Raw genomic sequence first — 24,806 nt, 5'->3', positions numbered from 1 at the left:
TCTCACTGTTAGCAATGCACTGTTCCAGTGGGTGAGACTTGAGGCCCAAGGGTGGAAAGAGATCCAAAAGAGGCCTTTTGATCTAGGGACCCAGGGGTGCAGAGCCCAGGTCACAGGGAAGCTAGGCAGGGATGACTATGGGCAAGCCTGGGAAGCGAAGGGAAAGGATGGAGGGTGGGGGGCACCTTTGTCTGTGAGGCTGTGTAGACATCGGGTGACCAGTGTCTCGGCCCCTTTGGGACAGTTCTCCACCAGCAGGAGCAGCTCTGGCGAGTTCATGCCCATTCCTCGGATCTACAGGAAGAATGAGGGGAGGTCTGGGCCAGGGACTGAGCAAAGAGAGGACAAGGACACTCAGGAGGGCCAGGGTGAGCACTCAAGGTGGCTGGGGACATAGCTGTGAGAATACTGAGGCTCTGAGCAAGAGCTGCTGACAGGGTTGAGGGAGCTGGAGGACCTGGGCAAAGTGGAAAATCAGAGCATCTTAGACTCTCCACTCAATCGCATCAGGGCCCAACCTTGTGCAGCATCCTCTCTGCTGGTTCAGATCTATCCTGACCTGTCTGTCTGCTGTCTGAGACCTACCTCATCATTTTCCCATGGACATGAGGATGCCCCGAGAGTTACAAAGCCCCTCAGCCCAGGACTGACCACCTTTCCCACAGAGCACATGTGGAGGCAGAAATACTCAAGAAAGACCCTGACGGGCTCAAGGCCCTCACCGGCTGTTCGATGACCCTCAGCACTGTCCGCTTGATGTCCGCAATGGCCTCTGTGTATACGGCCGCCAGCTCGTGAATGAGCTTGTGGTTCTGAGGCAGCAGGGCCAGGTAAAGGTACAGACACTGCTTCACTGTTTCCTCAGTCCAGGGTGCTGCCACCTCTGAGGGCAAGACAGGGGTTAGGCTGGCTCCTCCCAACCCCTAGTGTTTACCAGCTCTCGGGAGGAGGGGGCAGGACAATCCCTCCCAGGGTGATCCTCAGGGACACAGTGTGGCGCAGAAGCCCACCCATTCCCATTTTCTCCGACATCTAAACTAGGTATCTTCCTAGGGGCAACTCTGAGCTGGCCCTTCCTGCTCAGAACCCTACCCTAACTGCCCTGTGCCCTCAGGGGAATGCCCAAGTGCCTCCCCTTTACTACCCACAGCCCTGGATGGGGAGCTCCTGCCCAGCTGCTCTCTGTGATCACACTCAGCTCCCCATGGTTCCCCCTTCTAAACCTTTGCACATGCTGTTCCCTCTGTCTGATTCTAGCTTCCCAAGTTCTTTTTTATACCCACTTACCATGGAGGAGCTGGTCTCCTGTGTTCTCAGAACCCTGTGTTTCCTCAACCTGGCTGGGGGCCCTCCCTTTTAATGGTGCATTTATTTGGGGCTAAAGTTCCCCTGTCTGTGACTCTGGGGGACCCAGGTCTTGCTAAGAAATCAGACGACTACTTGAGCACCCTGGCTCACATGTCCTCTCCTCCGGGCAGCCTGCCTGGCCAATGACTGTTCTCCTTGCTACGCCCTTCCTGGAGTGCTACTCCTGGCTAGCTGTCCTGTCCTCTGGGTCTCAGCTCAGTCGCTCCCTCATCTTGGAAGTCCTCTGTGCCCCCCAGGTTAGACCAGGTGGCCCCTTGGGCTCCCACAGCCTCTTAATTCTATTGTCATCTGGCTGTCATCCCTAGTGGGCTGGGCCAGGCTTAGCATTCATGCATGTCTGGTCCCGTGCCCAGCCCCAATCTAGGACATGGCAGGTGCTCAGTACCCCTCTGATGAACCTGTGCCAAACCTGTGTCCTTGTCGGCACCAAACAGCACAGACGGTGGATTAGGGTGGACCAACAGCTGCAGGTAGTTGAGGGCAAATTTCTCCACATACTCTCGCAGCTGCTCCTTCTCATACATGCGCTTGATGAAGAGCAGGGCCTGAGAACGCACCTGGGGGCAAGGGAGCAGAGCTGGTGTGAACACAGCCAGAGCCCCAGGAGGCCCCAGCCTCCCTGGGGCTCCCACAACTGGTGTGCAGGTGGGCTCACAGCACTAAGCACTGTGTCTTTGAGGTCTGAAGGAGGGCAGTGCTCAGCGAGGCCTTAAGAGCTCATCACACATAAGTGCTAACACACCGTCCTTCCTCTGGAAGTGGGCACATGTGCACTGCAGGATCAGTCAGGCACAGCAGCCCCTAGTTTCCCAGCTGCTCTACACCACTGCAAATGGGAGAAGAAGGAATTAAAAAAAAAAAAACACCTAAAAATCCCCAAACTGTTGCAAAAGAAGTTTCCAGGGGGATGTGGAAGAGGCTGGGCTAGACACTTAGGGCAGAAGAAGGAGTGGGAAAATCGTTGGCTTGAAGACAGCCAAGCCTGGCTGGTGTTGGTAGGTCAGGGCATCACCTTGTCCTTCTCATGGGAGCTGAGGTCAAGCAGGACATGCAAATACTGGAACTGGCGAGATGGGCGCTTGAAGATCAGGTCTCGAAGTGTGGACATGCCCAGGTAAGTGTGGCTCTGTGGGAGGTAGAGGGGCCATGAGCCAGACCTAGCTTTTCTATCACCTCCCCACTTCTCAGTCTGCCCCAAACCCACAGCAGCAAGAGGGCTGGAGGGAGAGTGGGGAGATGGGATGACAGCAGAGTAATCTGAGTGCCCTGGGGAGCTGTCTATATTTATGACCATCTCCACTCAGATCTGGAATCTGGACAAAGAGCCTGGTCCCTTACAGAGCCCCCATCAGACCCCCAAGGGCTGCAGGGTTCCTGCTGGGTGTGGGGCTGGAGACCTGCATGGCCTTCCTCACCTCATCCTCACAGTACTTCCGAATCACCTCCAGTGCACTCTCAGTGATCAGCGGTGCCTCCAGCACAACCTTGGTGAAAATCCTGCCAGAAGGACAGGGCACAGGAAGGGTCAGCCCAACCACCCTTCTCCCCCCTCAAAACCTGTCCACTGATGCATAGGAGCTGGGAGCCAGCGGAACCCTCAGGGGCAGCCGGCTCAATCCACTGACTACAGAGCAGACCAGGCGACGAGGCTGCCAGCTGGGGGATGAGAGCTGAGACTTGGCTTCTCTGTAACCAGCTCCACACCTCTGTCAAAGGGGATTCCTAACTATGTACTTTACACAATTCCTCTGAACAGCAGGCTCTGGGCCAGTGACTGGGGCTCTAGAAGTGGCTAGCACAGATAGCATCTCTGATCTCAGAGAGCTTACAGTCTATGAAGGAGGAAAGAAATCAGTGCAAAATGTCAGGCTACATGAAACACTTTGAGTAAAACAGCAATGAGAGAGAAGGATGCGGGTGGAGTGGGGAAGACACGCGGCTGCTGCTGGGAGGTGGTATTTAAGTAGAAGTTGGTGGAGAAAGAGCCAGTCATGTAGCGGGCAGGGGACAGCCTTCCAGGTATAGAGAAGTTTAAGCACCAAGGCTCAAGGCGGAACGTTCACAGAACAGACAGAAAGGCAGTCGGGCTAAAATTTGGAGGCCAGAGAGCAGAAAAAGAGGTTGAAGAGGTTAATACGGATTAGATCATGAAAGACCTCAGAGACCATATTTGGGGGTTTATGAGGGGGCCTTCTAAATGCTCATAAACAAATTCCATTATCTTTTCATTCCAGTGTTGCATGAGCTTGTTGAAGCCTCCTAGTATATATCCTAAGGAAGAGGAAGGAGGAGAGACTCTCAGGGACAGGAAGGCGAGGCCAGGCCAGGTGCCCGGGGCCCACTCACCCATCTTTCTGGTCTGGCTTCTCTTGCAGACCGGAGAGCAGGTGCATAAGGCACTCCTCGTACTTGTCCAGGTTTCCTGTGGCCCCAGCAGCCAGGTAGGAGTTGTACTCCTGGTAGAGCCAGGCAAAGGCCAAGTCTAGGCGCGCCCGCACATCCTCCAGGATGAAGGACAGGACTTCGGCCTTCAGGCCTGGGTCAAACTGTGTCACCAGGCTGGCCAGGATCTTTATGCGCACCTGGGGTAGGGAGTGAGCGAGCAAGTCAGTGTTGGGGTGGGCAAACCTGGGACAGCACAATACTGTGTGCTGTGATCCTTCCACCAGGCTCAGGGCCCTCCAGCCCACTTGGAGCCCATGTCTACATCAGGGCTCTGGAGAAGGTAAGCTGATGAGTCTTTGCCCCATAGAGTTCTGTTTGTGTGGACAAATGAGTTATCATTCTAGACTACAGTGGTGAATTTAGGAGCACTCTCCTGGCAGGTCAGCACACAGGACACAACCTTGACGGGATCACATAATGTGTACACCAGCCAGGAGGGGCTGGGACATAGCGGGTGGCCCAGGACTCCTATCTGTACCACTTGATAATGGTTTTGAACAAAGTGTGTATTTAGAGGAGGTTGTTGGGTGTCATCAAGTCCACTCTGACTCGAATCCCCTACAGGACAGAGTAGAACTGCCCTCGAGGGTTTCCAAGGCTGCAGTCTTTACAGGAGCAGACTGCCAGGCTCTTAATTCCTATCTCTACCTACACACACACACACACACACACACACACACACAGGAATGCACCCCCACCCCCACCCTGTTCCTTTTGCAGAAATACAAGAGTTAAGGTAAATGGAAGTAAATACTGTGAACTGATGGTGCATACAGAGGACTACAATCATTGTAACGACAAAGGATACAATTGGGTGAATGTAAAACTGATGGTCTGCTCTGTAAACCATTATTCAACTCACAATAAAGTTAGAAAAAAGAAAACACTGTTGCTATTGAGTTGATTCCAACTCAACTCCTTGGCATATTAAAAATAAACCTGAAACAACAGGCAAAAAGGCACGTCACTGAAGTTCCAAAGCCGGTTGGGTCAGGGATTGATGGATCCAGTGTGTCTGAACGATGATGACAATGACAACCACAGAATCCACGATCCAAAACAGAGCTCATGTGCATCCAAGCATTGTCTACTCTGCCACTGCCTCCTGTCCTACAGAGGCTGGAGGGGAACCTTGCAGAGTGGCTGGGCCGAGGTCCCAGGGCTGGTAAGGGGCAGGCAGAGCTGGGCTCTGGAGTGGGTGACACCCCAGGCCTGCCTCCCACTTGGGGAGTGAGACGGAAAGGCCTGCAGAGGGCAGGAGGCACACCTGGGCAGCCCCGCTGCAGGCCACAGCCTTCTCAGCCCGAAGGATCCGCTTCACGGCTCCCAGTTTCATGGCCTCCACCTGGGCGTCAGTCAGGGGCTTCAGCACATCACTCAGACGGAAGATTTTCTTACGGCCGCCAGCACCCGCCAGCCTATGTGGGAGAGCAGGGACATGGACACAGTGACTTGTAGCGTCCTGTCTGTAGCCCTCCCCAGACCCTCTCGAAGTCCCCAGTGACAGAGGCACAGAAGGGAGCCAGGGAGGGGTGGAGAATGCTGTGCTATAAAAGGGCTTCAGGGAAGGAGCCATGAGGTGAGTCAGGAAACTGGAATGAAGCGCGGGACAAGGGGATGCGCTGTCCAAGAGAGGCAATGGTGCGTGCCTGAGGGACCAGAACTGGGACCCGCTTGGCTGCTCAGGGAGCTGATGTGACAGGAGAGGAGGGATTGAGGGGAGCAGAGGGTCTGGGGAGGAGCAGGAGAGCTCGCATGGCCTGGCTCCAGCTTTGGTGGTCTGTGTAGGAGGTAATAATGACACTAAGGACAAGTACAGGTTAGGAGCTAATGCTTTAGTCCCTACTTCTTTCAGCCCCAAACTCTCTCACCGAGTCATCCACCCATCCCTGTGAACTAACTGCATTTTCCCATGGGCTTGAACAATGGGCTTGAACTTAGCAATGACTGTGAGGATTCTGTTCTGTTGTATACAGGGTCACCATAAGTTGGCACCGGCTCTGCAGCACCTAACCATCACAACATGATGTGTTTGAGAATGATACCACCAAGACCCCGGCAACAACCATAAGAACACTGAGCCTTCTGCTTACTGGAAAACAACTCAGGCTTAGTGGTGGTGGCATCAACTCTGGAGTCAGACAGAGCACCGCCCACACCGTCCTGTTTCTCTCACACACCCCTGCCAGCCAGGCCCCAGTGCTCACCGGGGCTGTGTGACAGGGATGATGGGCTCTGGCCTCCTCTTGGCCTGGGGTGCCTCCTCTTCCAGAGTGGACATGTTGCTCAGGGCGCCCACCACTGAGATGGCCTGGCCCTGGACAGACAGGCGTCGTTTGATCAGAACACTCTCGGGCTTCACCACCTTCTCCTCCTTGGGCTCCTCCTTGCACTGTTTGGTCTGCTCCACACCTGAGAGAAAGTGGCACCAGGTTCGTCAGCCTGGCCTGCTCCCAGGTCTTAGCCCTGCCTCCCCCATGTGGCAACACTGTGGTCACGGTAACAGCAAGGTCAACATCTGAGGACTCCCAGGGCCAGGCTCCAAGCTAAGCCCTATGCATATGAGACTGCATTAGAACCTCCACACCCCTTTCAGCAGGGGGTACTCTTTGGGTCCCCATTTCACCCACCTGGCCCCAGTCCCGCAGCTGTCATCTGTGTGGCCATGAGCCGAGCCAGGTGTTTGATCTGGGCTTCGGTGCCTGCTGATTCCACTGGGGTATAGATGGCCTGGAAGGAGGCGGGCATGGCCTCGGGCAGGTACACCATGCTGATGAGGACCTGCAGGGCACCCAGAGAAAGGGAGCCTTCTTGAGTGAACAACCCACCACATATTCGCTCCCTGCCTAGGGTCCATGCTGCGGTAACAGCAGTGACCAGGGCGGAGTCTGATGACCAGGAAGTCGGGGGAGGTGGGTAACGATAGCATGTGCTGTGTGAGAGAGGGAAATGTGGACTGACAGAAGGCACATCACGGAGGGTCAGGGAAGGCATTGGCTCCCCAGGAAAGTGGCACCGAGATGGAGACTTGAGGGAGGCTGAAGTCGTCTTTAAACCACACAGTTTAGCTTAAGGAGTGAAGTCTGTCTGCTGTAAGCACTATGTTCTTTCAAAGAACCACCTGCAGGGGATCAAACTGACAACAGCCATTCGGAAGGCTCAACAGGAAGCTTAGAGTGGGCTGTGTCAACGGGGGAGGAACCGAGTGGAAGAGGAGAGGGAGAACAGCCACACAGAGAAATGGGTGAGTGGGGTTATGTTCAGGGGCCTCGTAAGGTTTGGGGAAAAATTCTCTCTTTTCATTCCATTTTTGCACAAATTTTTTGAAGCTACTTCCTGTTCGCATCAACATTTTTTTTTTAAAAAAAAAGCACCTAAGGGGAAGTGAGAATCAGAGTGGAGTAGGTGAAGGCTTATAGGGGGAAAGGCTAAGAGGTAGCCGAGCTGGCGACCTGTCCTGAGAGGGGAAAGAGTAGTAGTGGAGAAAGCTGTGTGCGGGACCTGACCTCAACACTGGTCAGTGTCCTCAGTGTGCATATCGACCACAGGGCCTGCCCGAAACTGCAACACACCATTCAAAACTCCCCACACAGCTGCAATTTGGAATACATACTCTAATTCAGAATAATTAGAATGATGATGAAAATACCACCAACCAGTACACGTGGGAGGCAGCTAAAACGAGAGAAGTAGATGTAGAATCAAATCCTTACGTGCTTTACATTGGAACCCCAAAACCCATCACCTCCAAGTTGGTTCTGACTGAAATCAACCCTGCAGGACAGTGTAAAATGGACCCATAGGGTTTTCAAGGCTGTAATCTCCTGCTATGGCGCTGCAGGGTAAGCATGAGACTACTAGGTTGGTCTGAACTGCAGAGTCGGCATTTCAAACTCAGCCACTCCTTGCAAACTCTATTCAGGGTCGCTGTGAGTTGGAACCAATCCGATGGCATTTACCAACAATCTCTACAGAAGCAGACTCCCCATCTTTCTCCTGAGCCGTAGCTGGTGAATCCGAGCTGTCAACCTTTCAGTTAGCAGCTGAATGCTTAGCTTAGACACCACCATGGCTCCCTCTTATTATTGGAAAAGACCAAAACCAAGTGAGTCGAGCATTTCACTTACAACTTTGGTGAACAAGAAACCAAACTCAAAGACAGCAGAAGGAGGACAAGATAGGTAAAGCCCAAAGAATATCAACCAAACAAAAAGCCCAATCTTTGGCAAGTCTACCAGCGAGGGTTGCGTGTGGCTAGGAGGAAGTGCTGGTGTGGCGCTGTGGGTTAATGTGCTGGACTGCAAAGTCGGTTTGAACCACAAAGCCAGCAGTTCAAGCTCACCATTCACTCCTAGGAAACCCTATACAGGGTCACTATGGGTCAGAACTGACTCAAGAGCACTTAACAACAAGATGCTAAACAGGTTTCAGTGGAGCTTCTAGATTAAAAGAATAAGCTGAACACTTCCGGCCATCAACCTGAAAGGGCCATCTTCTAGGGTGTGCCAAGGAGAGAAAAGGTAGAACAAGTCCCCGGTTCCTGGAGCCAGCTCAAATAGGGCCTGCTGCTGTTGTACGGCCTAGTCACTCACAGTGACCCTGCAGAAGGTTTCCAAGGGTTAAATCTTGACAGGAGCAGAAAATCTCATTTTTCTCCCATGGAGTAAGTTTCCAAGTTTAGTTTTGACAGGTTGAGCCTGAGACACCTGTGGCTATCAGTCCAGGCCTAAAGCTCACTGTGAGCTCCCCACACCCTCCTTGCCTCCTGTTGTACAGTGAATTATGGCTCTATTACGAGAGTCTTTGTAACGCACACCGAACTATTGGGATGATGTGTGCTGTTGGTCCCAACTCATAGCAATCCTGTAGAGGGCCTCAGAGGCTGTAAATCTTTATGGGAACAAAAAGCCTCATCTTTCTCCCAAGGAGCAGCTGGTGAATTCAAACTGATGACCTTGCAGTTAGCAGCCTCATGTGTAACCCACAATGCCAGGACCATGCAAACAGGGTGTACGGGACTCTTAACTAAAACGAGCCATCTCAAAAGCCAGAACAGATGACCCTAGGAGTATCACGAGAGAACCCCCAAATCCCTGTGGAGCGAAGCAGCAGTGGTAAGAGACACAGCAGGGGCAGAGGAGTGGCATCCCTACCCTCGGAAGGAATAAAGCTGACGGCCTTGTGGCAGGAGCCTGGCTGGCAGAACTGGGTGCCCTTTGGGCATTCATCAGCAGAGCAAGTGGGGCAGAGGTCAAAGATTAGAGAGGTGTGCCTTCGGCATGAATGACAAGAGGCACTCCTGCTTTATTCTGCCTAAATTCCTGATCTTGAATCTGCACCTTGTTCACTTTCCTAATAAACCCCCCAGTCCTGAGTATTTTCTGTGATTCCCATGTGAGGACTGTCTGTGATTAATGAGCCCAGCAGAGAAGTCGAGAGTCAGTGGGAGAATGGCTGATGTGAGGATAAAGAAGGTGGGAGAGTGGAAGCATGTCTGACCTCGGCTTCATAGGAATCAGCCTTGGGCTGATGTGGAGTTTGAGTCTCCTCCCTTGTAAAGCTGGACAAGGTCAGACATGTCCCCAACACCATTTCGGCACCATCCCTCCACCCTTTCACCTCAGGCTTAAGGAAGGAAGGCAGAGATGGCTGGGAAGAGGCAGTCTCCATGAGCACCTAATGGAAAGGTCTGGGAGGGCTGTATTAGACTCCCCTCCCCCTGCCCTGGCCCCCACCTCCGACTGAAGCCAACAGAGCATTTTCACCATCTGATGGCTACTCAGACCACCCTCGTCCACCAAGACCTAAGTCCACACCACTCAGCACAGTTCAGTGAGTTGACACTGCCTTCCAAGGAGAGGAAGAGTGAGGGCTGGGGTATGTGGGTGTGGTTGGGGACTCAGGTCACGACCATCATGAAGGGTAGTGGTCCCTCTTGGATTTGGAGAGGCTGATGGCATCTGGACAGTACAGGGAAAGGCAGGGAAGATCTGGGCGACTCTTCCTGTCCCGTAGTTCTCACCAGGTTGGCCACGTTGTCAGGCGTCAACAGAGGCTGCAGAAACTCAGCTGTGATGTCTGTGTCTGATTGGCCTGAGATCTGGGCTGAGGCCTTCGAGGTCCCTGATGGGCCTGGCTCCAAATCCTTATCCTCATCGTCTTCCCCCAGGTTGGGCTCTGCAATGGGGGAGAGGAACAAGATGCTGGCTCCCTCTCCTTGAGGAGAGTCCGGGTGGTCACTGCTTCCTGCCAGCCTCAGGAAACAGGGTCTGCCTTCAAATCCTCACATGCCCTCAGGCAACTACATGCTTCACTCTGGGCCTCAATTCTCCGAATCTGGAAAATGGGAATGAGTCACACCTGTCCTGGTGATTGCCATAAGCTCCAAGTTGTTAAGTGCCTTCGTTTTGAGTCAGACTCATAGTGACTCTGCATAGGGTTTCCAAGGAGCAGCTGATGGGTTTCAACAGCCAACCTTGCAATCAACAGTTCGTGTTTATCCTACAGTACCAAACCAGGACCTCTTTCATTAACAAACAAGTTAACTATTAATTTCTCAGAGCTTCACTGTTTAATAACCTCCAGCTTTGAATCAGGCAAGTGAAAATTAAACTGAGCATTTTTGCCTATGTGATCCACAAAAACCAGAACAGAAGAGAAGAGCCGCTGTTAATATGGGTCTGGAGTAATGGCTCCTTGCCTTGGTTCTTTGTGGACATGTGAAAAGAACGGCCTTTGGGAAGGGCAATTAGATAGTCTATTGGAATTTCTAATGTGCACGTCCCTTTGACACTGCCATTCAGTTAGGTTGTTGTTAAGGGCCGTGGAGTTGGTTCTGACCCATAGCGACCCTGTACAGGGTTTCCGAGGCTGTAAATCTTTATGGGAGCAGAACGCCTCATCTTTCTCCCGTGGAACAGCTGGTAGTTTCGAACTGCTGACCTTGCGGTTCACAGCCCGATTCGTAACCATTACGCTACCAGAGCTCCTAAAAACACCCTCATGTATATGTGTAAGGTAACACGCCCAGGGGATTCACCATAGCACTGACTGTACGGAGAACTGGCACAGAAGTGGCAGAGTATGATGTCTAGTCCAAGCGGGGGAGGATACAACTGATGATTTGAACTTGAGCAGTAATTATAGAGGAGTCTTTGTGTGGCACTGTAGGATAAGCAATGGGCTGCTAATCACAAGGTCAGTGGTTAAAACCTACCAGCTATTCCTCGGAAACCCAACACATGGTTGCTATGAGTCGGAACCAACTCAATGATCCTAACAACATTTATAAAATGAAAAAAAGCTGAAGTGTTCAACAAGGTGATAATTAAAGCAAAATTTGGCAATAAATATGAAATATTATGCATTCATTTGTAAACATTTGCAACGCACATATTTAAGTTTGCATTTACCGTATACAACTCAATTGAAAAAGGCTGAGTAATCCAATAATAAAATAAGTGAAGACTATGAATGAACAGGAGTCTTGGTGTGGCGCTGTAGGATAAGAACTGCACCACAAGGTTGGCCTGAACTGCTAGGTCAGCGGTTCAAAACTCACCAGGTGCTCCTTGGAAACTCTGTACAGGGTTCCGATGAGTTGGAACTTACTAGATGGTACTTAACAACAAGGAGCTGCCACCAGTTGCACAGTGGGTAAGGGTTCGGCAGCTAAGCGAAAGGGTGCTGCTGTCTGGGAGAAAGCTGTGGCAGTCTGCTTCTGGACCCAGTACAGTCCAGTGAACTGTAGGGCGCTTTGATTCTGTCCTATAGGGTCATGCTGAGTCAGAGTCAGAAACAACTCGACGGAAAGGGGTTTGGCTTTTTGGTTATGAGAGAACATGTCACAGAAATGCAAATAATTAGTCATCTGAAAAGATGAACTGACTCTAATACTTGCAAGAATTCGAATCCAAACCAGAGACCCACTCCCATGGGCGGCAGGGCTGTGGACTGTCTGGGACTAGTGAGGGAGGGCAACAGGGACCAGTACACACACCCTCCCTCTGGCTGGGAACGTGAACGGGTGCCTTGGAAGGCAGACTGGCAATGGCCATCAAAAAATGTGTCCGCTTGGGTGACAAGGAAGGCAATATCCAATAAGAGGGAGGTTAACAGATGAAAGAAACATGAAGGGAGCAGACTGCAATCACTGTCATGAAGGAAAGTGTATGATTTGTTGCATGTAAAACTGATGATCTGCTCTGTAAACCGTCACTGAATTCACAAAAAGTTGCAAAAAAAAAAAAGCAGCAGCCACCCAGGGGGCTCTTTAGAGAAATGGCTGATTCCAAGGTCAGGGCAAGAGGAGTCAAAGGTGACTGGAGACTGTCTGTGCAGCCAGAACATAGTAAAATGTTAGAAAATAACTGATGGGGTTATGTTCAAGACACAGCAGCCTGTGCAAAGGCACCTACTGGCTAAATATGGGCCACTCTAAGCATTAAATAAGGACAGAAAGAATGAATACCCAGGGCTTCCAAAAGGTTCATTCCAGTTCAACTCCTTGCTGAGAATATGCATTTACACATAGCATGAGCATTTCCAGATAACTGAATCACAATATCTACCGTTTAACAGGACCCCCAGGTGATTCTGTCTATCTGGGGGGAAAAGCACATTCTCAGTAGAAGAGCTGAATTGGAATGAAACAGTTCAAATCACTACAAATAACCCAGGAATAAGGATCAACCACAGAATCTTGGTGTGGCGCTTCAGGTTAATGCGCTGGTCTGCAAGGTCGGTTTTGAACCACAAGGTCGGTGGTTTAACCTCACCAGCCATTCCTCAGACACTCTATCCGGGATCACTATGAGTTGGAACCAACTTGATGGCACTTAACAAGAATCCAGAGTCCATACTGGGAGTAAATAAAGTAAGGAGACGGAAAGCCCTTCCTACAGCACAATGTCATCTAGTACATACAGCCCCACCACTGCTGTCGAGTCAATTTCAACTCACAGCCACCCTACAGGAGAAGGAAGAGTTGCTTCTCGGCGTTTCCGAGCCTGTCAACCTTTACAGAAACAGACAGCCTCATCTTTCTCTCACAGAGCAGCTGGTGGGTTTGAACCACTACCCTTGGCGGTTCCAGTTCACCAGCCGCTCCTCAGAAACCCCATATAGGGTCGCTATGGGTCGGAACTGACTCGACGGCACTTAACAACAAACAACAACTACATTATGTTATCTAATGTGACTCAGGATCTCGTTTCAAGCCACATTAACTCATCTCTTTACTGGAAAGAGTAAGTAAGCATGGCTAGCACCTGCCCCTTTCCTTCCAACACGGCCCCTCACCTAGCTTCATCTTCTTGAGCGTGGGATCGGAGTCATCTCGGGGCCGCTTGCGGGCATCCTTGCTGCTGGGCATGTTACGGGCGATCTCGGCCTGAGGGGTACCCAGGTCCACCAGCAGGGTGGTGATCTGGGCCTGGAACTCAAGGGAGGCTGGGTGCTTCAGCACACTCAGCAGGTGCAGCTTGAGGTTCTTGCGTACGCTGCTCACCTGAGACTTGGCCAGCGTCGGGGGGAGGTTGGCTGTTAAGAAAGAAGTAGGAACTTCGTGTTGGTCTCATTTCCCAAGCCCAAACTTGGGCAGAGGTTGTCTCCCTGGCAGGCTGCAGGAACAGTCCGCTGCCTTCAGCTCTAGAGGGTGGCCTTCCTCCAGAACTAGCCACTTAGGACCACTGAGAGGCCTCCATCCATGAAAATCAAACTGTCCTAGTAAAGTCTCTCCTCTCCCTGCTTCTGCTCAAGAAATCCCACTGGGCCTCCCCTAAAGAGAGTCAGGGAGGCCTTGGGGAATGCAAGTAGTTAATGAGTGCAGCTATTCACTGAAAGGTTGGTGGTTCAAGTCGACCCAGAGGTGCCGCAAATGAAAGGCCTGGTGATCTTCTGAAAAAATCAGCCATTGGAAACCCAGGGGAGCACAGTTCTCTTCTGACCCCATGGGATTGACACTGAATAGGGATCAAGGCCAAGGTAACTGATGAACTGGTTTTTTGGGGGAAGGCTATGAACACCACTCCCACCTCCAGAATTCCCCAACAGAACTGCCACAATAGCTTCATCACTGGTCTCCCTGTCACCAGAATGACTTTCTAATGTCACCAGAATGACTTTCTAATGTCACCTTGATGAGTGAGTCTCCCTTGTTCCACAGTTAAAGAGGATGCTTGTAAGGTCACCTGCCCAGCATCTAGTCCTCCTTCCTCAGCTAACAACACTCTAACTCTCCTTTGTGGGAACCACCTTGTCTCCATTCTCAGTCCAACTGGCCATGAGACCCAGGGGCCAATAGGAACACCACATTCCCCCAGTTGCTGTGATTGGTTCAGAAACAAACTCCTAATGTCTGCTTGGCCAATCAGAAACAATGAGCATCAGACCAGGGACTTTTGCTGGAATGCCTGGGAAGGAGACACTCTCTTTCACCTGGGGTTGTTAAACTGATGGAATTGGCGCAAAGGGTGGGGAGGGTGGCATCACTGCTACACTGAGGAGAGAGTCAAGAGATCGAAGCCAATGTAGTGAAAACAAGAGGCATGAACTACAGGATTTCTTACCTCAAGCTGATCCCCCCTCAAAAGTAGTGAAAACGAATCTCCATGTAGCCTATCAACATTTAAAAATCTCGGTACATCTATTCAACCTCTCTTGGCACTTTTTTTTTTTTTTGTGTGTGTGTGTGTGTGTGTGTGTGTGTGTGCACGTGTGTGTGTAGGAGGAGCCTGCAGTACTTTATAGCATTTAACATGTTATTTCACCTATATATACCTCAATACTAAAGCCAGTATTGAGCCAGGTTCTGGCACATATAACCAAGAGACCTGTCTCACATGAGGGGGCTTCAAAAGTTTGTGGAAAAATAGAATTGAAAGCCAAAAACCCAACCCAATGCCACTAAGTTGATACCAACTCATAGCGACCTTCTAAGAATGCAAAGATTAGGGAATTTTTCCACAAACTTTTTTAAACCTCCTTCCCCCGCTACTGCCTCACCGTCTGCCCTAAAGAACCCTTCCTTCCACGCCTAACCTGTTAGACTGGTGTCAAATTCCTCAGAATGGCATTCAGGGAGATGCAAAGGGACCCACTCACCATGCAGGGTCTCGTAGGCCTGGATCACCTCTGACATGAACATGGGCCTCTGGCGGGCGATGTTGGCGAGGGAGCCCAGCGCCGTGGTCAGGTTGATGGAGGAGATGGCGGGGTGCACCATGAACTTAAGCAGCTGCTCCAGGGCTGCCTTACCCTCTTCCCACAGCACATCTGAGGAGGGAGAGGAGAGAGCCAGTGACCAAGGGCCTCTCTCCCAGGTCTACGGAGAGATCAACTTTCAGGGCCAAAAGGACCTTGGTACCCAGATTGTCTGTGAATGGTTGAGGGAAAGAGGGAAAAAAGAACACCCAGAAAGTTCAGTCGTTATGAGTGCCATGAGATGAGTATAAAATTTGAGTTATGTGGTTGTGTGCGGTGGAATTGGTTCCGACTCATAGTGCCCCTGGATAGGGCTTCCAAGGTTGTAAATCCTTACAGGAGCAGAAAGCCTCCTCCTTCTCCCACGGAGCTGCTGACCTTGCTGTTAGCAGCCCAGCTCAGTCCACTTGGCTCTTAGGACTCCTTTGTTCAAAGCATGGGTGTGCAATAATGAAGACTAGAAAACAAACTTTACGTCTCTAACTGCAGGAAACTGACTACATGAACTTGTGTTGATGTAAATATTAAAATATGTGAGTATATGTCGGCACACACAGTGTACTCAAGGATCCCAGTTCCTCCTAAAGTTTACCCTTCACACCCTGGTGGTTATTCTGCTAGGCAATTTCTACATTTTGAATGCCACTTGATTTGAAATGACAAATCAAAAAGCAAGTTCAATGCCTAGCAATAGAGAACTGCTTAGGAGAACATGACATATTCATATTATGGAATACTTTGTAGCGTTTGAACATGACTGTGATGAGGAAAGATGTTCCTGTTGAGTTAAACAGGTTGTCCAACAATACAGTAGAGAGCCTGGTATTTATAGGCCGCTGACTATGCAGCCATATCAATTCTCCAAACGTTCACAGCTAAACTTTAAGTCCTGGTGTGGCACTGTGGGATCAAATACTGAACCGCAAGGTCTGTCTGAACCACAAGGGCAGCACTTCAAACTTACTTGGAAATCCCATACCGGGTTGTTCGCTATGAGTCAGAACCAACTCAGTAGCACTTACCAACAACAAACCTTAAGGTAGATGTCAATCACAAAACCAAGCCTGTTGCAGCTGAGTGGATTCTGACGCAAAGCGACCCCCTAGGGCAGAAGTTCTGGTGTGGCAATGGAGGCTCAGCACTGAATTGCGAGGTCGGTGATTCAAACTCACCAGCCACTCCTTGGAAACCCTATCCAGGGTCTGGAACCGACTAGACAACACTTAACAACAACAACAGGACAGCGTAGAACTGACTCAAGTGTTTCCAAGGCCGTCAGCTTTATGGAAGCACGTGGCTGCAGCTTTCTCCTGAGCAGCCGCTGGTGGGCTCTAAGCCACCCACCTCTGGTTAGTAGACAAGTGCCTACCCACTGTACCACTAGGACTCCATGATGCCGATGAGGACACTGGCTCAGGGAAAACAGGAGACCTGCCCAATGGCAGAACTGGGATTTGAACCCACATCACTATATTCTAATGCTTCTCATTTAAAAACAAGACAGGTTTTTTTAAACAAAAAAATCCCAAAATTTTATGAACTATGAAGATACACCTCCAAAGATCTATATTTGCATCACAAAGATGAAATGCCGGGGGGATGGAGGGCAGATTTCCCCTCGTTTCAGTTGTACTTCTCCACATTGCTGGACACTGAGGAGCACTGACGGCACAGTGGTTAAGCAGCCTGACCGCTAACTGAAAGGTGGACAGTTTGAACCCACCAGTCACTTCACAGCAGAAAGAAGAGGCAGTCTGCTGCTGTGACGATTTCTGCTCTCGGAAACCCAGTGGGGCAGTTGGACTCTTTCCCTGGGTTGCTGAGTTAGAGTTGCCTCGATGGTATGCAGCACTTTTATCATTTGCAGTCGGGAAAACCAGTTAACAGTAAGTGCGCTCCTCTTCACCACAGCCCTATGAAAGGGAGAGATGGCACCAGCTCCCTTTTACAAAAAAGGAAGTCAAGCTAGAGAAGCGACTTGTGTGCTCGCTGCATCAGCTTGGAAGCAGGACTTGAGGGCTGGCATCAGGGCTAAGCTCCTTGTATTGTTTCCAGAAAGCAGGGGAAGGAGCAAGGAGCGCCAGCAGAAGTTTCAGTGGTTGGGGCAGTGATGGGCATAAAGCCTTCATGGGCAGGCAGCACTCACTGTACTGGATGTAAGGGTGGTCGCGGGGGATGCGGTCCAGACTGATGTCATGCTCCTGGCGCCGAGGCACTTCGGAGTCTGCCATGCGGGGCGACAGGGTGACAATGAGGCCCTCCACAAACTTGATGGCGTGAGTGCGGATGCCGTCGTTGTCGGAGTCTAGCAGCAGAATGATGTCTCCGGCCAGGGCAGATACCATGTCCCAGCAGGCCTCCTGGAGCTCGCTGATGACCCGAGACTTCACCATCCACTGCCAGCAGGCCAGAGAGGGGTGGATGGACAGACAGATGCAGAGATGGGGATGGGAAAAAGACATCAGTTGCCAGCATACCTCCATCCAACCAGAGACCCATTAAGTGAAGATGGATACATTCACTTGGGAAACACTGAATTCTAGTCTTGTCCCTGGTCCTGTGCTTGGTGATGATCAGGACCCAATGGTAACCAAGACAGGTCTGGTCCTGGGCTCACACAGACCCATCACTAGACACTGACGACTCCAAGTGACAAGGGCTGAATTCTTCAGTTAGATAAAGGAATAACAATGCTGACCTCGCAAGATAGAGGAGGAGAGTCAGCAGACACATTCATTTCATGACTGCCAATGGACATCCCATCAGTCTGCTCTCGTCCCTCCAACATTCACTAGAACCCACAGTTAATACAAGTCTTAAGTCCTAAGTCCTACGACAGCAGGAACTGGACTGTCATGGTCACTGCTGCGTCCCCAGCACAGTATTAGGCACAGAGGAGGTGCTCAGGGAATGTCTGAGGATGGGTGAAAGAAAGACGGATGGATCAAAGGAAGCAAGGAAGGACATAAATAAGGACAGATGGATAAAAGGAAGGATGGATGGATGGACAGGAAAGGAGGAAAGAATGAGGGAAGGATGAATGGGTGGGTGGAAAGAAGAAAGGGAGGGAAAGGTTGCCTGATTACCGGCAACCCCCTGACCAGCAGACTACATCAGATGCCCTGGTCTTATCCTCCACCCGTCCCAGACAGGCCACACATCTTGCCCATGAAGAAGGTGATGTGCCTCACTTTGACTCCTAACAGGTTTGCCCTGTGTGGAGACAGGGTGAGAGAGCGCTCACCTGCAGAGCCACCTTGTAGAGCTGGGTCATGGTGAGTATGGCCTTCTTCACCACATTCACGTTCTCGTCCCTCAAGAGCATGTTGAGGTTTGCAATCAGTTTTAGCAGTAACTCAATGTCTCGCTTGCTGGGGGACAGAGGACAAGAGGGAAGGTCAAAGTGGTCTTAGGACAGGTGGTGGTAGCCGGGGGTCCAAGATGGAAGTAAAAGTAGTCCAGTGTCACAGGGGACTGGACAGGAGGTGGGAAGACAGAATGGCAGTGTGAGGCCAGCTCTACCAGAGACTACATTTGCCTTGTTTGCTGGTACATCTGGAAACTGAGAACGCTTGTGATCTCTGGCAGAGGCCACCCCTGGACCCTCTAGCTGGGAGTCCTGCAGCCCCCAGCCTGTCACCTCCTTGCTCTCGTAAGGCTCTGCCATTCACATAAGGGGAAGGAGAGCAGGCAGCCTGGGTTTAAATTCTGGTTCTGCCACTTCCTAGCTGTATGAAATTGGGCAAGTGACTTTGTCCCATTTAGAATATTAGTACCTGACTCATGGAATCCGGGTGTGGCACCGCAGAATAAGCAGTGGAATGCTAATAGCAAAGTTAGTGGTTTAAACCCACAAACTGCTCCTTGGAAACCCTATATAGGGTCACTATGCATCAGAATGATTCCACAGCACACAAAACCACCAACACCTACCTCACAAGTAGCTGTGAGAAACAGAACACTTGCAAAATGCTTGGAAGCGTGCCTTGCATAGAAACTAACCCCAAGCCCACTGCCATCAAGTTGATTCTGACTCAGACCCTGCAGACAGAGACCTGCCCTATGGAGTCGCCATGGCTCAAATCCTTACAGGTGCAGACCGCCACATCTTTCTTCTCACAGAATGAACAGGGGGAGAGTTTGAACCACCCAGTATTTAATCCACTGTATCTCCGGGACTCGCTGGCATATAGAAAGCCCTCAATAGTATTAGCCACCATTACAACTTTTCCAACACGTTGCTTTACTTAACAGTTAAGATAAGCACTGGACTGCTAACCATAAGATTGGCAGTTCAAACACATGGAGGAAAAGATGAGGCTTTCTGGTGGTCGTTGCTGGGTGCCATCAAGTCAGTACCGACTCATAGTGACCCGATGCACAACAGAACCAAACACTGCCCGGTTCTGTGCTAACTTCACAATTGAGCCCATTGATGCTGCCACTTTGCCAAACCATCTCGCTAGGGGTCTTCCTCTTTTTTCCTGACCCCCCAACCCTACCAAACACCCTTCTCCAGCGACTGGTCTCTCCTGACAATATGTCCAAAGTATGAGGGGCAAAGTTTGGGTTCCTGGCCTCCAAGGAGCACTCTGGCTGTCTTTCTTCCAATACAGGTGTTTGTTCTTTTGACAGCCCATGGCCCTTTCAATATTCTCCTCCAACACCCTAACTCAAATTCAATTATTGTACAGTCTTCCTTATTCACTGTCCAGCTTTCTCATGCATAGGAGGTTACTGAAATAACCTTTCTGGTACTACTTCTGAAATACGTCCTCAGAAATAACAGGGTCACTATGAGTTGGAATCAACTTGATGGGTTTGAGTTTTGTTTACTGATTGGATGACCTAAGGCTGAGGGTTCTGAAGGCAAATCATTCCCCCATCAGTACAAATCCAGAGTCTACTATTAGCAGGACCTCATGAAAAGCCATATATTAAATGTTCAGTGAATAAGGAAATTCAAGAAGGCCACACCTAGAGCTTAACACACGAGCATAATTTTCACAGCATGCATCACAACTGGAAACTAGTCAAATACTAAGAAACATGACTGAAGCCCCATAAAGGAAGGTATAGTCTATGTTTTTCTGCTACATGCTGCAGCCTGACACGTGTGCCCAGCACAAAGTACACATTCTGAGACACATTTGCTGAACAAATGGACTTGTTGCAAACTCAGGAGAATTCACCAGGGAAGGGCAGAGATTGAGAATGTGGTTGTGGAGTCACACGTGGGTTCAAATCCTGGACCTGCCACATACTGGCTGTGTGCCCTTAAGAAACTTGCTTTACCTCTTCAGGCCTCAGTTTTATCTTCAGTAAAATGGGTCAAATAGTGTTACTTTGAGGGTCAAATAACCAGGTACGTAAAGCATTTAGTACCAAACCAGTTGCCACTGAGTCAATTCTGAATCATACAGGGTAGAACTGGGTTCCATAGGGTTTTCTTGGCTGTAATCTTTACAGAAGCAGATTGCCAGGCCTTTTTTCCTTGGCACTACTGGGTGAGTCAGAACTACCAACCTTTCAGTTAATAGCTAAGTGTAAACCATTTGTGTCACCTAGGGGCTTGGCAGTTAGTACACCAAAAACCAACTGCCATCTAGGTGACTGACTCAGAGCAATCCTATAGGACAGGACACAGGAGAACTGCTCCATAGGTTTTCCAAGGTTGTAAACATTTAAGGAAGCAGACAATCTCATCTTTCTCCTGTGAAGCAGCTGGTGGATTTGACTGCTGACCTTACAGTTAACAGCCCAATGCTTATCCGGCTGTGCCAGCCCCTGCTCAGTGGTGGTTACAGTAGTAGTTAAGTTCCTCACCCCCTACTGTGTGCCAGTGTTGCTCTCAGCACTGGGGACTGCAGTACACAAAAGGCCAGTCCTCAGGGAGCTGACTTTTTTGCGGAAGAGAACCATCGAGGTTATTTTATCGCATGAGCACTGTGTGCACAGTGTGAACAGAGGGGACCCCAAGTGGGTAGGCTGTACTGGATGGAGCCCAAAGAGAGGCCCAAGGGGATGCAGGATCCCCACAGAACCCCCTGGGGATGAGGCCCCTAGCAGGAACAGCAGGGGGCGACACAGTGAAGCAAAGCAGGGCTTTCTGAGAACAGCCAGGTTCTCGCTGACTGGTGTGCTCGGAGGGAAGCAGAGGGCTAGGAGTGGGGTAAGGACCACTGACAATGTGGAGTTTACTTTTCAGCCTCAGTGAGACCACAGGCTGGTGGAGGCTCGAGAGCAGGGGTTTGATGTGTTGTTTGCAGGACCACTGTGGCAGCCAGAACAGCAGGAAGGCCGCTGGACACAGGCAGGAAGTAAGGGTGGCCTGGACCAGCAGAGCAGCCGGGGAAGTCACTGAGACTGGTCAGGTTCTGGCTGTCATTTGAGGGCAGAGCTGACAGTCCTTACTGATGTAGCAGAGGGGAAGAGTGAGAAGTACAGGGATCACAGTGACCTCATTCCATCTTTGTTGGGAAGCCAGTGTGTACTGGGAGGGAGAATGGGTCTAGGAAGCAGAGGGCAGGGCTCTCAGGGCAGCGCTTGGCCTGGACCCGGGGGTGAGGGGCTGACTCCACCCAGAGGGCTCTCCGTACCAGGCCTCCTCAATGAAGCCGATGACAAACTTGCGCACTTCGATTGACTTGTCTGCTTGGAAGGCGATGATCTCCTGGCGAGGTCAGGAAGAGAGGGTCAGGGCCCTGCCAGGACCCCCCCACCCCCACCCTCTTTTGTCCCCTTGGTCACTCACATCCAGAAAGTTGTCCAGCAGTGTGGGGTCTTTGTTGATGATCAACTCTTGGACCTACAAGGAGATGGGGGTAGGGGAGAGAATCACTATGTAAAACAGGATCCAACCAAAGCAGACATGAGAGTGTAGGGGAAACAGCCTGGGGAACTCAGTTCAAACCCTGGCTCGGCTGCTCCCTGCCGTGGTCCTGGGCAAGTAGCCTCTCCCTCTGAATCTTAAGTTTGTACGATGGGGATCTTAAACAACTCACTGGGTTGTTGCAAGGCCTTGACACCCAGTGAGTGTGTGTTACAGTGGGGAAGCAGACAAGCAGGAGATACCCCCGGGCTCCCACCTGCCTGACATTTGCTGCCTTTTCACCTGTGCATCAGTGATCTCTAGTGTCCTGCCTTCGAGGTCAGGATGTGTACACTGAGAATGTCATAGAGCACACTGTAACACCAAGAGACCAGTGTAAGAGAACACAGTGGGCTTCCAGGGCCATTAGAGGAAGGCAGTTCCAGTTGGTGTGCTGACCCATGGGGCGCCAATTTGAGTGTCTTCGGGCAGGAGGGAGGTTTATTAGCAGAGTGAGGTGCCCCAAGGCACTTATTGATGGAGCTCAACAGTTTCGTAATCCTTGTCTGAGCAGGGCAGAGACTGAGCAGGGACAGCCTGAGGGGCCTAAGGGGCCAAGGACTGAGAGGCTGATGGCTGTGGAGAGTCCTGGCTATCCGCATGATCAAGCTGTCCTTACCCAAGAACTGTATCCGAGTCCTGCCTGAATCTGAGTCGTAACCTTACACTTCCCTAAAAACCCCGTGACTGTGATTCCGGGGGTTGGTTCAGTGTGCCCATTATAAGAAAAGAGTGTCGTGGGAGGGACAGCTGGTGTCACAATGCTGAAAGGCTTGGAGAGAGGAGACATGTCTGACCTCGGCCTCAGTCACAGGAACCGGCCTTGTGCAGATGCTACTGTTAAAGGTCAGACAAGCCGGCGCTGCCACTTTACAGCTTGTGGCGCCTCTTCCACAGCTCCTCCCTCCCCTCCCACATCCCGCTGAGCCCACCCCTCTCCCCAGGCCTCACCTGTTTGAGCACTGTGATCTTTGAGTCATTGGTGATCAGCGCTGCCTGGTTAAGGAGATCCACCACCTGGCGGGAAGGAGGCAGGCTGGGTGCTGACTTGCACTCCCAAGGCTCTGCACCCAAAGGCAGGGGTGTGTCTCCCCACCCGGAGCCCTTGTCTGCACACTCACCCTTTCTGAGGTGGTCATGCCATCAATGCCTGTGCCCTCCTCTTGTGTGAAAAACTGAGAGGCCACGCTCCGGCGGGTGATACTGTCCCCGCTGTTGGCCGCCATGGCTACTGTCAGGTATTACTTGGGGAAGAAGAGCATGGGTCAAGCTCTAAGTCTCTGTGGGTGGCTGGGGCTGATCTGCACCCTGTCACCAACACAGGGCTCACCCCACTTTGCCAGGCCGTCCTTTCCCTGACTGACCTTCTGACATCCCTCCCCGCTCCAGGCTGTATGTATATGTGCATAGGGGTTGTCATCTGGTGTCACCTGCCTTCCATGATGGACTCCCAGGTCAATGTAGGACTTTACATTTACACATAGCGCGCAAACTGCAGTATCTGCTGAACGACGGGACAATGAACCATCGCGGCCAATTTGCTGCACCCCATTAGGGCTGTGTTTGGATTGGGCACCACAGCATAGTTTCTCAAACACAGCTCTGAGGAACTGCAATCACAGCCCGGCCCATGGCCAACACTTGAGACACCAGGAAAGGTCTGATATGCTGAGGTTCCTGGACAGCCATTCCCTGCAATACCACGGAGCTGGTGAACTGAAAGAGGGGGACATCTGGGCAGTGTTGACTCAGGGACAGGATTCTCACCTTCTGTTAGGGACCCCTGGGGTCCACTCCCAGCCAATGCGCCTCATGCCCTACCTGTCAAACAGGTTGCAGCAGCGCTTGTGAACTTAGAAGGGCTAGGGAGAAAGACCTGGGAGTAGATTTCCAAAAATCAGGTAATAAAAACCTTACAGATCACAAATATCCAATCCCCAGCTGATTCTGGGGTCCCACAAGTTGGAGACCAGCTAGATGGCAACAAGATCCCGAAGTTACGCTGGAAAACTGATAAAATGATTAATGCTGATGGACATCAATTATGGCTCTAGTCATTAATAGAAAAAGATTAAAAGCAACCCACATGTTCTTAAATCGGGGACTGGATGAAAAACAACTATGATCGAGTCACATGAAAAAATACTGTTCTTATTGTCATCAAGTTGGTTCCACCTCATAGTGGGTTTACATAGGGTTTCCAAGAAGCAGCTGGTGGGTCTGAACTAACCTTGACGTTAGCAGCCAGTTTTTAGCATACACCGCCATACCAGGACTCCCCGCAAAGCCTAAAAGATGTTACATGACTTCTCCTCGCCTCCTCCTTCCTTGGCTCTCCCTGCTCCAATCACATATGGCTCCTTGATGTGCCCTGAACAAGCCACACCTGCCACTTCTTCACAGCCTTTGTGCTTGTCTTCCTTCTGCCTTCAACACTCCAATCCCCCGACATCAGTACAACTCCCTCCTTCACTTCCGTTGTCTACCTTCCCTGACCACCTCATCTCAACACAGCTTTACTTTTCTTTAAGGTAGGCTGCATATTCGTAAGCTCCAGGACAGTAAAGATGCTGTTTGTTCACCTTCCACCTCCATAGCATGTAATAAAGAGCTGGGCATACGGGTGGTGATGTGCCAGGGAGTCGGTTCCAACTCACAGCGACCCTGCATAGGGTTTCCCAGGCTGTAAATCTTTACGGGAGCAGAAAGCCTCATCTTTCTCCCGCAGAGTAGCTGGTGAATTTGGAACTGCCAACTTTATAGTTAGCAGTCCAGTGCTTACCCTACAGGACTGCGTGGCATATAGTAATCACTCAATAAATTATCTGCTTAGTAAATAAGCCAGGGGGGCGTATTAGCTCTAAAGAATAATCACTGGACTGCCAACCACAAGGTCGGCGGCTCAAGTCTACCAGCTGCT

At 50.9% G+C, this 24,806-nt stretch overlaps 1 protein-coding gene across 1 annotated transcript in view; it reads right to left on the bottom strand.

The window, feature by feature from the left end:
* Positions 1-23,118, bottom strand: part of SYMPK (symplekin) — a 28,824-nt gene extending 5,706 nt beyond the window's left edge. Inside the window, exons 1-18 of the mRNA XM_006871323.1 lie at positions 23,008-23,118; positions 22,838-22,903; positions 21,770-21,823; positions 21,615-21,688; positions 18,260-18,386; positions 17,162-17,411; positions 14,917-15,087; positions 13,114-13,353; positions 9,836-9,990; positions 6,444-6,594; positions 6,021-6,225; positions 5,081-5,231; positions 3,715-3,950; positions 2,784-2,865; positions 2,381-2,494; positions 1,778-1,925; positions 723-883; positions 186-294 (exon numbers count right to left, since the gene is read on the bottom strand). Of these exons, the coding sequence (XP_006871385.1) occupies positions 186-294; positions 723-883; positions 1,778-1,925; positions 2,381-2,494; positions 2,784-2,865; positions 3,715-3,950; positions 5,081-5,231; positions 6,021-6,225; positions 6,444-6,594; positions 9,836-9,990; positions 13,114-13,353; positions 14,917-15,087; positions 17,162-17,411; positions 18,260-18,386; positions 21,615-21,688; positions 21,770-21,823; positions 22,838-22,903; positions 23,008-23,112 (2,599 nt within the window). The 5' untranslated portion in view covers positions 23,113-23,118. The remainder of the gene's footprint in view (positions 1-185; positions 295-722; positions 884-1,777; positions 1,926-2,380; positions 2,495-2,783; positions 2,866-3,714; positions 3,951-5,080; positions 5,232-6,020; positions 6,226-6,443; positions 6,595-9,835; positions 9,991-13,113; positions 13,354-14,916; positions 15,088-17,161; positions 17,412-18,259; positions 18,387-21,614; positions 21,689-21,769; positions 21,824-22,837; positions 22,904-23,007) is intronic.
* Positions 23,119-24,806: the final 1,688 nt, after the last annotated feature.

Source organism: Chrysochloris asiatica, unplaced genomic scaffold (assembly GCF_000296735.1).
Source record: "Chrysochloris asiatica unplaced genomic scaffold, ChrAsi1.0 scaffold00168, whole genome shotgun sequence".
Taxonomy (NCBI): domain Eukaryota; kingdom Metazoa; phylum Chordata; class Mammalia; order Afrosoricida; family Chrysochloridae; genus Chrysochloris; species Chrysochloris asiatica.
This window is presented reverse-complemented; position numbering and strand designations above follow the sequence as displayed.